General features: G+C 53.8%; 1 protein-coding gene and 1 non-coding gene across 2 annotated transcripts; both read right to left on the bottom strand.

Annotated features, from left to right (window-relative positions):
• Positions 1-1,175: 1,175 nt before the first annotated feature.
• EIF4A1 (eukaryotic translation initiation factor 4A1) lies at positions 1,176-10,485 on the bottom strand. Its single transcript, XM_070954693.1, has 11 exons — positions 10,463-10,485; positions 9,652-9,700; positions 8,619-8,751; positions 7,570-7,709; positions 6,798-6,966; positions 5,624-5,733; positions 4,721-4,864; positions 4,163-4,300; positions 3,866-3,955; positions 2,367-2,446; positions 1,176-2,231 (listed from the first exon to the last, which is right to left on the bottom strand). Exons 1-11 carry the CDS (start codon positions 10,483-10,485, stop codon positions 2,087-2,089), a joined length of 1,221 nt encoding a protein of 406 aa, XP_070810794.1. The 3' UTR covers positions 1,176-2,086.
• LOC139325014 (small nucleolar RNA SNORD10) lies at positions 5,839-5,967 on the bottom strand. Its single transcript, XR_011601076.1, has one exon. It is a non-coding gene; the product is annotated as a small nucleolar RNA SNORD10 (small nucleolar RNA).
• Positions 10,486-12,338: the final 1,853 nt, after the last annotated feature.

Here is a 12,338-nt window from a genome sequence, read left to right on the forward strand (position 1 = left end):
AAATGATAAAGCCAGAAATATTTTTGGTTGGGCATTTTACCGGAAAAGCATGACAAGGGGAATATACATTTGATCTTACATGTATTAACTGCAGCCAGAATTGAATTTGGACAATGGAAGAGTGAAGAGATCCCTACAGATGAAAATGTGATTTAAAAAAATATTAGAATGTGCAGAAATGGATAGATTAACACTTACAATTAAGGAAAAGGAAGAAATTGAACTTTTTGACTTGAGACTTATTTGGTTAGCTGACAAAAACAGAAGTTAGAAACATGGAAATATAAGAAAAGGACCAATGGAAAAAAGGGAGTTTTGTTAAAATGGATAAGCAAGTATCAGTATTATTATGAATATCAATGTAATGAACATTGTTGTAAACACTTTGATCATTTCCTACGTTGTTTGTACCCAGACAACAGAGCTTAACCAAAAATTTGAATTTTTATGTTATAAAATAAAAAACTTTATGCAAAAAGGAATTGAGGGGAAACTTCCTAGCAGTGAGGATAAGTAACCAGTGGAACAGCTTGCCACCAGAAGTTATGGGTATTCCATCACTGGAGGTTTTCAAAGAGAGACTGGACAGTCACTTATCTGAAATAAGGGTATAGGTTTTCCTGCTTCAACAGAGGGGCTGGACTAGAAGACCTCCAAGGTCCCTTCCAGCTCATTCATTCATTCTATTTTAAATTTTGCCTCTTTTCCAATCGTGGGACTTAAAATGCATTGCATCTAGCGCTCGATTTACGACAATGAAGCCTCGAATTTCTGTTGCTAGACAACAAACTTGAGTGGCACCCCTTTTTTGGCCAGTTATTAGACAAATCAGTGCTGTCATTACATAAATCAGTCGTTAAAACAAATCTAGCTTCCCCCATTGACTTTGTGAGAAGCTGGTTTGGGGAGGTTACCAATGGTGGCCACGTGCCAGTTGCCCGAATTTTGGCCATGGGGGATGCTAAATTGGTCATTAAGTATGAAAACTTTTATGGTACTGTTAACTAGTCACTAAGCAAATAAGCTACCAGTAGAGAAACGCCCAGGGCCATCCAGGCAGTTTCCCAAATGCTGCAGCCCAATCCCATTTTTGGGATCTTTTAAAGAGCCCAGGAACCAGTAAAAACCAGTAAGGGCCCTCCTCCCATTTTACAAAACTCACTCCAAGCCGAGCCTTTTCTCAAGTTCACGTTTATTTTGGTCACTGTAAGTCTCCTTTTGAATAAATAATAGCTATACAAAAGAAAGGTAAAGGTGGCAACACAGATTTCTTATTTTTTTTTTTTGCTGTATGAAAAAAGTTCTTTTTTTCGGTTTTATTTTAAAAAATGTGATGGGGGAAGGTCTCATTCCGAAAGAGAGAAAGAGAGGGAGAAAAAAACCCACACGTCTTGGCAATTTTTTGTTTTGTTTTGAATTTTAGACCGGGAGAAAAAAAACCCTGACCTGGTGAGGTAGGTTTTTGATTCTCAAGCTTGTATTTTTTGTTTGTTTTTGTTTCTCCGTTTTAGCACCATGATTCTTGTCGAAAGATTCGTAAATTTAAAAAAAAAAAAAAAAAAAACTACAAAATTAAGTTTTTTTTTTTTTAATTTCCTGGGAAAGGCAGGGCGGGAAAAAGCAGCAGTGAGCCAGAAAGGCCTAGCTCCTGGGAAACTCTTCGTCGGGTTCCCCCCCCCAACAAAAAAAGAAGAAAGGATACCTCTGTTTTGCAATTACGGGGAAAAGACGGGGGGAGGGGCTACAAAACGAGGACACGAAGGCTGGGGGGGGAGGGAGGGAGGGAGGGGGAGAAGAGGAGAGGTTGAACAAGACACAGCCGAGGCGCCCGGAGTAAACACTAAAAGATTTTCGATCTGCCTCCAAAAAAACCCCCCCAAAAGTGACATTTATTCAAAAGGCCAAAATAATTAAAAAAAAAAAAACCCTCAAAAATAGAAAACAAAACAAAACAAAACAAAAAACGAAAGGCAGGAACGGGAGAATACTGTGCCTCTAACTTTTCGGGGCGGGAGGGAGGGGAGGGAGCGGGTGGGTGGGTGGGGCGGGGGGGTGTCGCGGCACAGTGCCCCCCTCCCCAGGCCACTCAGATGAGGTCGGCCACATTGAGAGGCATCTCCTCGATGGAGGTGTTGTAGAAAGTCTCGATGTCGCGCAGGGTGCGCTTGTCCTCTTCCGTCACCATGTTGATGGCCACGCCTTTCCTGCCGAAGCGTCCGCCTCGACCGATCCTGGGGGTTTTTTGAAGGGGGGGGGGAGAGAGAGAAAGAGAAAGGGATTGGAGAGAAAAGGATGAGTTGAGAGCGGGTAGAAAGGACCAGAGAGACGCAACCCCCTCCCCCCCTCCTTTGAGAGCCTCTCCTTACCGGTGGATGTAGTTCTCGCGGTTGGTGGGGAGATCGTAGTTGATGACCAGGGAGACTTGCTGGACATCGATGCCTCGCGCCTGCGGGGAAAAAGAGGCAGCTGCTTTCAAAAGGAGCCCCGGCCCTTGCCAGCCCCCGCCCCCCCCCATTAGCAATCAGACTCTGTTGACTTGGAAGTTGCCATGGTAGGGTCTAGGGCCGTGATAGCAAACCTATGGCACGCGTGCCACCACATCAGTGGGTATGCGAGCTCAGCTCTCAGCTGATTTTCGCACCTTCTGGGCCCACCAGAAGTAGGGAAACAGGCAGTTTCTGGCCTCTGGAGGGGGGGGAGAGGGGAAGGCCATTTTCGCCCTCCCCACACTCCTAGAGAGGCTCTGGAGGCAGCAAAAAATGGGCCTTCTGGTCCCACCGGAAGTTGGCAAACAGGCCATTTCTGGCCTCCCGGGGTGGTAGTGGGTGGGGAAGGCTGTTTTTGCCCTCCCCAGACTCCTAGGAAGGCTCTGGAGCCAAGTGTGAGAGAGAAACAGGCCTACCAGGCCATCGTGTGCCAGGAGTGGGTGGAGCAGGGGGGTCACGCGTGCATGCGGCACATAGAATTATGGGTATGGGCATGCACACGATGGCATAAAGGTTAGCCATCACTGCTCTAGGGTCTCCTGCGCGAGAAGGGGGGGTTGAATTAGAAAGGTCATCTAGTCAGGTAGTCCTCGACTTAACCATTCATTTAGTGACTGTTCAACGGGCACCGAAAAATGCGATTCAGGACCATTTCTTCCTCTTCTGGGCTTTTGCAGTGTCCCCCCCGAGTCAGGTGATCAAAATTCGGATGATGGGCAACTGGCTCATATTAATGACAGTCGCAATGTCCGGGAGTCAGGTGATCCCCATTTTACGACCTTCCGAGCAGCAGTCAGTGGGGAAGCCAGGTTAACTTTACTGTGTAACTAACTTAACCGCAGGGATTCACTTAACAACTATGGCAAGAAAGTAATTTTGTGCTCCACTGTGGTCTACCTGTACTAATCTTTGCCCCTTTTCCAACTGTGGGTCTCGGCCCAAAGAGCTGTGGGCCGCCTGGCACATTCCGCAGGCAATCCTCGAGTTACGACAACTGAGCCCAAATTGTCTTGCTCCTCCTTTACCCGGAGAGACCCCCTTTTCCCTCCCCATCTCTCCTTTCTGAAATGCCTCCTGGCAGCCATCCTGGAGCAGAGGGCCTCCCACCTTGGCAACTTCCAACTCTTGCTCTTCTGAAGCCCAAATGTCTCCCCCATCCCCCCCCCAAAAGAACCGCTGGCGGGAGAGGAGATCCAACTGTGAGCTGCTACAAAGTGACCGGGAACCTCAGGGGGTGCCAGCCGTGGAGTCAAGCAGCCCCTTTCGACCGTTCCTCTGCCCAGGAGCTACAATCCGCCATTGGCACCGCACCGGCCAGGCAGAGAGGGAATCTCCAGGGGAAGGAGGGGTGGGGAGGGGAGGACCTTCCTGGCACTTACCAGCAAGTCGGTGGTGATGAGGACCCGGCTGGATCCGGAGCGGAACTCTCTCATGATGACGTCACGCTCCTTCTGGTCCATGTCCCCGTGCTAGGCAGAGAGAGACCCAAGGAGGTTACTCCCTCCCCGCACCAAAGACCAGGATTTGCAAGCTAACCAAGTCCGTTAACTCCGCTGCCCCCCTCCCCTCCGCCAATTCATGCAGGAGAAAAACTCCCAGGTCTCTCTAAAGCTGGCAGGGAAAGGAACCCCTTTTCTGAGGTGGCAGAATCCACAAAAGACAGGGCCCACACCCACCATGGCCGAAACGGTGAAGTCCCGGGCGTGCATCTTCTCCGTCAGCCAGTCCACCTTCCTCCGGGTGTTGATGAAGATGACCGCCTGGGTGATGGTCAAGGTCTCGTAGAGGTCGCAAAGGGTGTCCAGCTTCCATTCCTTACAGAGGAAGAGGAGGAGGAGGAGGCGGCGTGAGAATTAAGGGAATGAAACAGAACATTTTGTGGGGTCCCTGATGGCTGGGCTTGGGGCTTTGGTCTTCTTGCAGGAATCTCATGACCCAACTAGGGAACATCATCAGTGCAGTGGATAATGAAACATGGGCAAAGAAACCACGTCGAGAGAGCCTATCCCATGCAGGCGTCCCATGCAAACACTGTAGGACGGAGCCAAAGCGGAGGCTGTGTGTTTTTAGGGGAGGGGGCTTTACTTTTTTTGGTTGGCCTTTGACCAAATCTAGCTACGTACTAGAACTCTGCAGCCACCTGGACTCCAAAGGGGAAGGAAGGCCGGTTCCAGGGGCTTGTGTGCAGCCCAGTCAGAAGCCCCCCCACCCAGAAAACCCTCCAGCGCACTCACCTCCCTCTCCACATTAATATAGAATTGCCGAATCCCCTCCAAAGTCAGCTCTTCCTTCTTCACTAGGATCCGGATGGGGTCCCTCATGAACTTCTTCGTCACCTCCAGCACATCCATCGGCATGGTGGCAGACAAGAGGACCACCTAAGCGTTTGGGGAGGGGGGGAGAGGAGAGCTCAGCTTCTTCCCTGCTTTACCCAAAGCCCCCTTTCCTACCTACCCACCCACCCTAAGCCCTGCTCTACAGTCTCCTGCTTGAACTGGGGCTGGACTAGAAGACCTCCAAGGCCCCTTCCAACTCTTCTTAGGGCCGGCCCAGCCTTCCGAGCTCCCAAAAAAGGATTCTGAATTGGGCAGTGTGAACTGGGGCTGGTGAAAGACCCCTTTAAAAGGGGTCCTTGGAGGTTTATCACCTGGGAAGAAGAGAAGACCATCACCCCTTAATAAACCTCAGGAGTTTTGCTCAGAATGTGTCTCATCAGCATGGCAGGGAGAATTCTGGGAGTTTAATAGAGCCTTAAAGTTGCTGAGGTTGGAGACCCCCGTCCCAGAAGATGGCTGCTCTAGAGTAGCCCTCCCCCCATAATGAGAGAGGGGGCAAGTAAATTCAACAAGTAGCACTGACCCTTAGGGCTTATATATCACTTTACAGCCCTATCTAAGCAGTTTAGAGTCAGCCTCTTATCCCCCCAAACAATCTGGTTCCTCATTTTACCGACCTCGGAAGGACAGAAAGCTGAGTCAACCTTGAGCCTGGGGAGATTCGAACTGCCAAATTGCAGGCAGCCAGCAGTTAGCAGAAGGAGCCTGCATGACTGCACCCTAACCACTGCGCCACTGTGGCTCTGAAGAAGTTAACCCCTCCAAGGAATGGCTGGATTTGCCCCTCAGGGGGTGCCTCACCTGCGTGTTGCCACTCAGCTTCTGGAATATATCATAAATCTGGTCCTTGAAGCCTCGGCTCAACATTTCATCGGCTTCGTCCAGCACAAACATCTTGATGAACTTGGGTGCTGCGGAAGGAAGGAAGGAAGGAAGGAAGGAAACTCAGGCAGGCCGATTGCAGGAAGGGCCGGCCGAAGAGGAGGAGGATGCCGAAAGCTGCTGGTCTCAGGGACGTTATCCAGGTATGATCATTTTTCCCCCTGGCCCCGGGGATTCCTCCCCCTGCCCAGCAGAACGCGGGCCGGAGGGGAAAAATCGGGGCACGGGGTCAGATGACACGCATGGGGGAATCATCATGGAACAGCAGCCGGGAAGACCCTCCGCAGTGTGAACCTCCAAGTAAGAACCATCCTTAACCCCCAGATTTTAGAGTTTACTGGAAGTCAAGCAAATTCCAGGTAGTCCTTGACTTAACTTACAACAGTTTGGTTAGTGACCGTGTGAAGTTACGACGGCCCTGAAAAAGGTGACGTATGGTTTTTCACACGGCCCTTGCCGCATCCCCAGGGTCACGTGAGCAGAATTTCAGACGCTTGGCAACTGACCCGTATTTATGACGGTCGCAGAGTCCTGTGGGTCACGTGATCCTCTTTTGCGGGGAAGTCCATGGGGAAGCCGGATTCACTTAACTTGGTTACTAACTTATCAACCGCAGTGATTCACTTAACAACCAAGGCAAGAAAGGTCATAAAATGGGGGAAAAGTCACTTAACAAATGCCTCAGTTATAGCCCAAAAAAAATTTGTGGGCTCAGCCCCATTGTGGTCGTAACTCGAGGACTACCTGCACAGTAGCACACAGCCAGAACTGAAAATCACCTGCCAAAATCCCCATGTTTAACTTTTCCCTCCCCCCCATGATGTCCAATCAAATTCAAACAAGAAGGGGCACTTCAAATTTTGTTTCCCTTGAAGCCTCCCCCTCCCCACTCCCAGTTCATGACAGCCAAGGCTGAATGTTTGCAGAGGTCAAGATGGCCGGTGAGACCCTCCCACAAACAAAGACTCTTGGGAAATGTGCAGCCCAAGGCAACTGCCCCCAAGGCCTCTCTGGCCGGGGCTATGTGTGTGTGTGTGTGGGGGGGGGGGGCAAGAGTCCCAGGCTGTGTGTGTGTCCAGCAGTCTGTACTCACACAAGTATCTCCTGTTCAGCATGTCGAATACACGCCCCGGGGTCCCCACAATGATATGGGGTGCTTCCATCTGCAGCTTCTGAACTTCGGCTCGGACGTTTGTCCCCCCTATGCAAGCGTGGCAGGAGGCCCCCATGTAGTCCCCGAGGGCCATGACCACCTTCTGGATCTGTCAGGAGGAGGAAGAGGAGGAGAACGATGCTGTCAGGGACAGGTGGGGACGAGGCCCGGCTGGGCGAAGGGGCCCATGTCCTGGAGGGCTTCCCTGCCACTCGCACGGCCTCCCCTGTTTCCCCAGCATGAACCAGCCATCAGCCACTGGGAGAGACGCTGTGCTGGGATGAATGAGGAAAGCGGTCGCTCTGTCCCTGCTAGATGTAAGAAGCCGCCACGGTCAGAGGCTCTTCTTTGCCCAGTTAGCAGGGGACTGGAGGGGCTCTACCACCAACGGGTGTGCAGCTCAGACCAAGGAGTGTTGCCGAGTCCCCCTCGGTCTCACAAGTGCGCTTTTGACACCACGGGAGTCACATTCGTGCATTCAGGGAAGAATTGAGAGAGAGGGAAAGAGATGGGCAGACAAAGAGAGGGAGAGGAAGAAAGAGAGAAAAACCGAAAGAGGGAAAGAAAAGACAAACAGGGAGACCCAGGGAGAGGAAGAAAAAGAAACAGAAATGGAGGGAGAGAAAGAGAAAGGGAGGGTGGGAAAGAAGAGAGGGGAAAAAAGAAATGGGAAAGACCAACAGAGGAAGGGGGAGGAGAGAAAGAGCCCCACCTGCTGAGCCAGCTCCCTAGTCGGGGCCAGCACCAAGGCCTGGGTCGCTTTCAGATCCAGCTCAATCTGCTGCAAGATGGAGATGGCGAAGGTGGCTGTCTTCCCAGTGCCAGACTGGGCTTGGGCGATCACATCATATCCTGAGAAGGAAAAAGGAGGGCAGTTAATCAGAGTTAACTACGGCTTTGCAGACAGCAGCCACATCGCCCAAAAGATCCACTTCGGTGTGTCTCCCCAGCATGAACCAGTGAGCAGCCACTGGGAAGGACGCTGCCCTGGGATGAATGGGGCTTGCTCCTGTCCCCCCGATAGATGTAAGATGGCAGCCACGGGGAGAGGCCCCTCTTTGCCCATTAGCGGGGGGGAGGGAGAGGATGAAGGCCCAGAAACAGAGGAGCCCCCAGATGTGAGTCTGTTTGGGGACTTCCACAGCTAGTTTGCCAACTGACAAACTGAGAAGCAGAGCTGAACTATCTCAGTTCAGGCCTGAGCAGCAAATGTTCTCTTCTAGTGTAACTTTTCTCTTCCATCCTTAGGAGATTCAAATCCCAGAGCAGAAAGGGTGGACGGACGGATGGGACTTGCTACAAAACTCTCCAGGATTCACCTAACTGGACCCCCTCCTTGCAACGTCCCCAGGAACTTGTGAACTTTTGACACATTTTTTTTTCCCGATCAAGGATTGACAGGAGTCCCTGGTGCTCTCCGAGCTGGATTATTTCCATGCAGACTTTTTATTACCTGAACTAGTGCGGTTTGCTTGGGAAATCTGCAAATTCCACACTCGGTAGCATTGATGTTCTCTAGTCGGTTTTGAAAGGTCTGCCAGAAAATCAACCCAGTTCGGAGAAGCCCCAAGGACTCCTCGTGTCAACCCTGAGCTACAAATATTTTCCTTTACTGATAATCAAGTTTGCGTTCTCTTTTTGGGCCAGAATGTAGATTGTTAGGCAACATCTATTGTTCCCAAGTGCTAAACGGCGCTCAAGTCGCCTAGAAACCTCCACTGGCAGGGACTTCTTATTTTTGGTGATCTTATCTAGGCTCACCCTTGATACAAGGGAGAATGGCTCGCTGTTGGATAGCAGAGGGTTTCTCAAAACCGTAAGCATAGATTCCTCGCAGAAGGGACTCCGACAGGTTCATATCGTCAAAGCTGTCGACAATCTCATTCCAGTTGCTCTGCGGGAAGAAGGGAACACGGGATCAGGCCCAGCACCCCAGGAACCCCTCTCCCCAAAGTGGAACTGTGGACCCACCACACCAACTCCTAAGCAGAAAACCAGGAATATAATTCCATGGGGACTCTAGGATCAGGCCCAGCCCAGGCTCCCTGTCACCCCCAAGTGGGGTGAAACCATGGATCCCTTCCCCAATTTACATTATTTCCCAAGTGGGGGGGGGGGGAGAGGCGCCCTTGTTTGGAGGGGGGGGGGAAACAATCCTTCACAGGAACTAGAACCCCAGGAGTGGGCCAGGCTTCCTGCCATCTCCAAATGGGGTGAACCCATGCCCCCCCTTCCCTACTACATTCCTAAATTGGGGAGGGGGAGCACCTTTCTTGGGGTGGGAATCCTTTAATGGAATTGGAATCTGTGGCCTGAGATTCCCAAATTGGATGCAACTATGGAGCCCTCATATTAATCCAATTCTAAGTAGGGAACAGTGAGTGAGTGAGTAAGACACAATCCTTCATAGGAACCTCACGAATGGGCCAGGTTTCCTAACACCCCAAGTGGGTTGAAACCATGCATCCCCTTCCCCTATTACAAAAAACTCACAACTGGAAGGGGGTGGGTGGGCGCAGGCACCCTTCTTTGGGAGAGGGGGCCCAATCCTTCAGAGGAACTGGAATCTCTGGGCCTGGGCCACCCCCCAAGTTGGATGGAACTATGGAACCCCCAACCCCTTTATTAGTCCAATTCTGTGTCTGTGAAAGACAATCCTTCATAGGAAGCCCGTGAGTGGGGGGGGGGAGGCTTCCTGACCCCCCCCCAAGTGGGGAGAAAGCATGGCGGCCTTCCAATCCTAAACAGGGAGGGAGCAGATTCCCAGGATCCTTCCCCCCCCCAATATCCTCACCTCGATGACGCCGTCGGGGTCCATGCCGTCGGGGCCATTGTCTCGGGAGCTGCAAGAGCGGAGGGAGGGGGGGGGGAAGGGAGGCGGTCAAGAGGGGGGGGGATAGAAACGTCCGCGCGACGCCCCGCCGGCCAGGCGCCTCCCCCGCCCACGTGCGCTTCCGCCTTCCCTTTTAAGGCCGCCGGCCCCGCCCCCACCCCGCTGACGTCACGCGCCCCGAGTTTCCCGGATGCGCCGCGCCAGGACAATGGGCGGCCGGGAACGCGGACGCGCCCGCCGCGGGGAGCGCGCCGCCCGCCTCGCCGACCCTTTTGAGGGTGGGGGTGGGGGGGCGAAGGTCCGAGAAAGGGGAGGGGGGAATAGAGAGAGCCAGAATGGCCCCTCCCGGAGGAAGGGGGGGAGAGAGAGAGAGAGAGGGAAAGGGAAGGGAGAAGCGGCTGAAGGGGAGGCCGAGAAGGGAACGCGGTCGGGGTGGGAAAAGGCCCGCAAGGAAAGGATGGCGCCGCGCCCGCGAATGGCGCAGTCAAGGCCTCGGAAGGGAAGGCCTATTTTTTTTTAAAAAAAATAAATACACCCCCCCGGAGAGAAAAATGGTTTCGCCCATGGGCCGCGCGCAGCATGGGCCGCGAGGGAGAGACCAACGCTCCGCGGGGGGGGAGACGGCCTGCGGGAGCGGCCACGTGCGGAGGCGCCGAGAAGGCGGAGGAGGAGGAGGGGGGATGGCGAAGGCCGGTCGCGGGGATCGGGCGAGGGAAGGCCGGGGGAGGCGGGCGGGCGGCGCGGCCTAGCGGAGGCCTCGGGGCTCACTCACCGGCTCTCTTGACTCGCAGACATTCTGTGGAAAAGGTCCTGGCCCCGCCCGCCTCGCGCCTCCTTATAACCGCCGCCGGGGCTCCGCCCACTGGCCCGGCGACCATTGGCCGTCGCGTTCCGGCCCGCCCTGCTTCTCCGCTCCTCTCATTGGCCCGAACGCCCAGCTATCTCCCTGACCGGCTTCTCTCTCATTGGCTCGGCCGCCTTTTTTCTCCTCGGCTGAGCGGCCCGCCCGTCACGCGTGACGCCAGCGGCCGCTGATTGGGGGAGACGGGCGCGGTGACGTCACGGAGAGGCAGAACGCCGGGCCCGCATTGGCCGGAAACCGCGTCCGTTGGCCCGCTTGCGCAAGGCTCGGCCGGCCAATGACGGTCGTCGGAGGGGCCGGAGGCGGGCCTTCGGGGCCCGGGCAGGGGCGCACGTGGCGGGGCCGGTGGCGGCGGAGGCTTCCGGGCCGGGCTTTGTGCACCGGACGGGGGGGGGAGGGGAGGGGGCACGGGAGGACCCCGGGGCGGGGGAGTCGCCCTGCCCAAAACACGGCAGGCCGGGGCGCGCCCTATTTTCCGTGCACGCAAGTTGCATTCCCACGACCCGGAGGCCTGCAAGGGCCTTTCCCGCCTGCCTTGCAGCCCCTCGCTCCCCAAATTCGTGGGTTCCCAACCCCGGAATCCCCGGATGGCGACGTCGCATGGAAGGAAAGCACTCCGGCCCGAGTCCCCTCCGCGCCCAGGGCTCGGCCAGGCCCGAGAAAAAGGGGATCGGGCGGTGGAGCAAGCTAGGCCCCGAGCTCTGCTCCCAGAAGGGCCCCGGAAACCTCCCCCCACCACCTCTGAGCATGGGCAGAAGGCGCTCCCCTCCCCCACAAATCTCCAACCCATTTAAGACCCCCTCCTGACTTTTAACTTATGGGCTGACCCATCTGCCCCCCCCCGCCCCCCAGGAAGCCCTGGAGCCTCCCCCTCCAGTTGCAGTCTACCAGGTTTCCCCCAAAATTAAGCCCTAATGTCTTTTGCAACACACACGTATACATATATGTGTATATGCATGTGTGTATGTATACGTATATACTCCAAAAGACTCATTACGGCTTAATTTTTGGGAAACCTGGTAGACTGCACCTGGAGGGGGAGGCTCCAGGGCTTCCTGGGTTAGAGGGCGCAACAATGGGCACATTGATTAATGGCCTATAAAGGCGGAGATCTCTGCAATGGTAGTTTTCATACTCTGACGATGTCAGCAGACGGCTGACAAAAGCTTAGTGGAATAAAATTGTAATTCTTTTAGTTCTGGAGCTGGCAGAATGTCTGCTGCTTTGTTTACAAATATAGCTGGAACTCGTCTTTTTAGAATAGTTTCTAATCGTTATGTATATGTATGTAGGTGTGTGTGTGTACATATATACATATGAACAGCTGAAGGTCATCTAGTCCAACATACACATACATATATATATATATATATATACACACACATATGTCTTCTTTTCCGGGAAACCCAGCATCCTCCTCCTTCCAGGAATCCCCCCTCCCCATTGCTGCTGATGCGGTGGGACCACCACTCAAGGGGGAGGGCGGGGGAGGGTCCTGGGATGCAGCTCAGGTGACCCCTTTTGCACCCCCAAGGCCTCGTCTGCGGAGCTGCTTCCTCAGGCCTTGGGAAGGAGCTAAGGGAGTGAGCAGCCCGGAGCCCCCGAGGGGGTAGGCTCATCTGTTGGCCTGTCCCAGGGGGCTCCAAGAGGTCCTCAGGACTGACCCCTGGAGGCTGCAGACCCGGCTCCCTTTCCTCCGCTGCCATCTTTGTGCCCAGAAATTCTGGAAACGGATCTCTCCTTTCTTTTCAACGTGCTTTGAGGAAGTCCTCGACCTACGACCACA

The sequence above is a fragment of the Pituophis catenifer genome, unplaced genomic scaffold, assembly GCF_029215685.1.
Source record: "Pituophis catenifer annectens isolate HBS135680 unplaced genomic scaffold, rPitCat1.0.hap2 SCAF_15, whole genome shotgun sequence".
In the NCBI taxonomy this organism is placed as follows: Eukaryota; Metazoa; Chordata; class Lepidosauria; order Squamata; family Colubridae; genus Pituophis; species Pituophis catenifer.

Coding starts and splice junctions, on each gene's coding strand:
- EIF4A1 (XM_070954693.1), bottom strand. CDS start 10,485: ATGTCTGCGAGTCAAGAGAGCCG. Junction 4,865..5,623: donor AGCTGAGTGGCAACACGCAG/GTGAGGCACCCC, acceptor CCAAACGCTTAG/GTGGTCCTCTTGTCTGCCAC. Junction 2,447..3,865: donor TCATCACCACCGACTTGCTG/GTAAGTGCCAGG, acceptor TTTTCCCCGCAG/GCGCGAGGCATCGATGTCCA.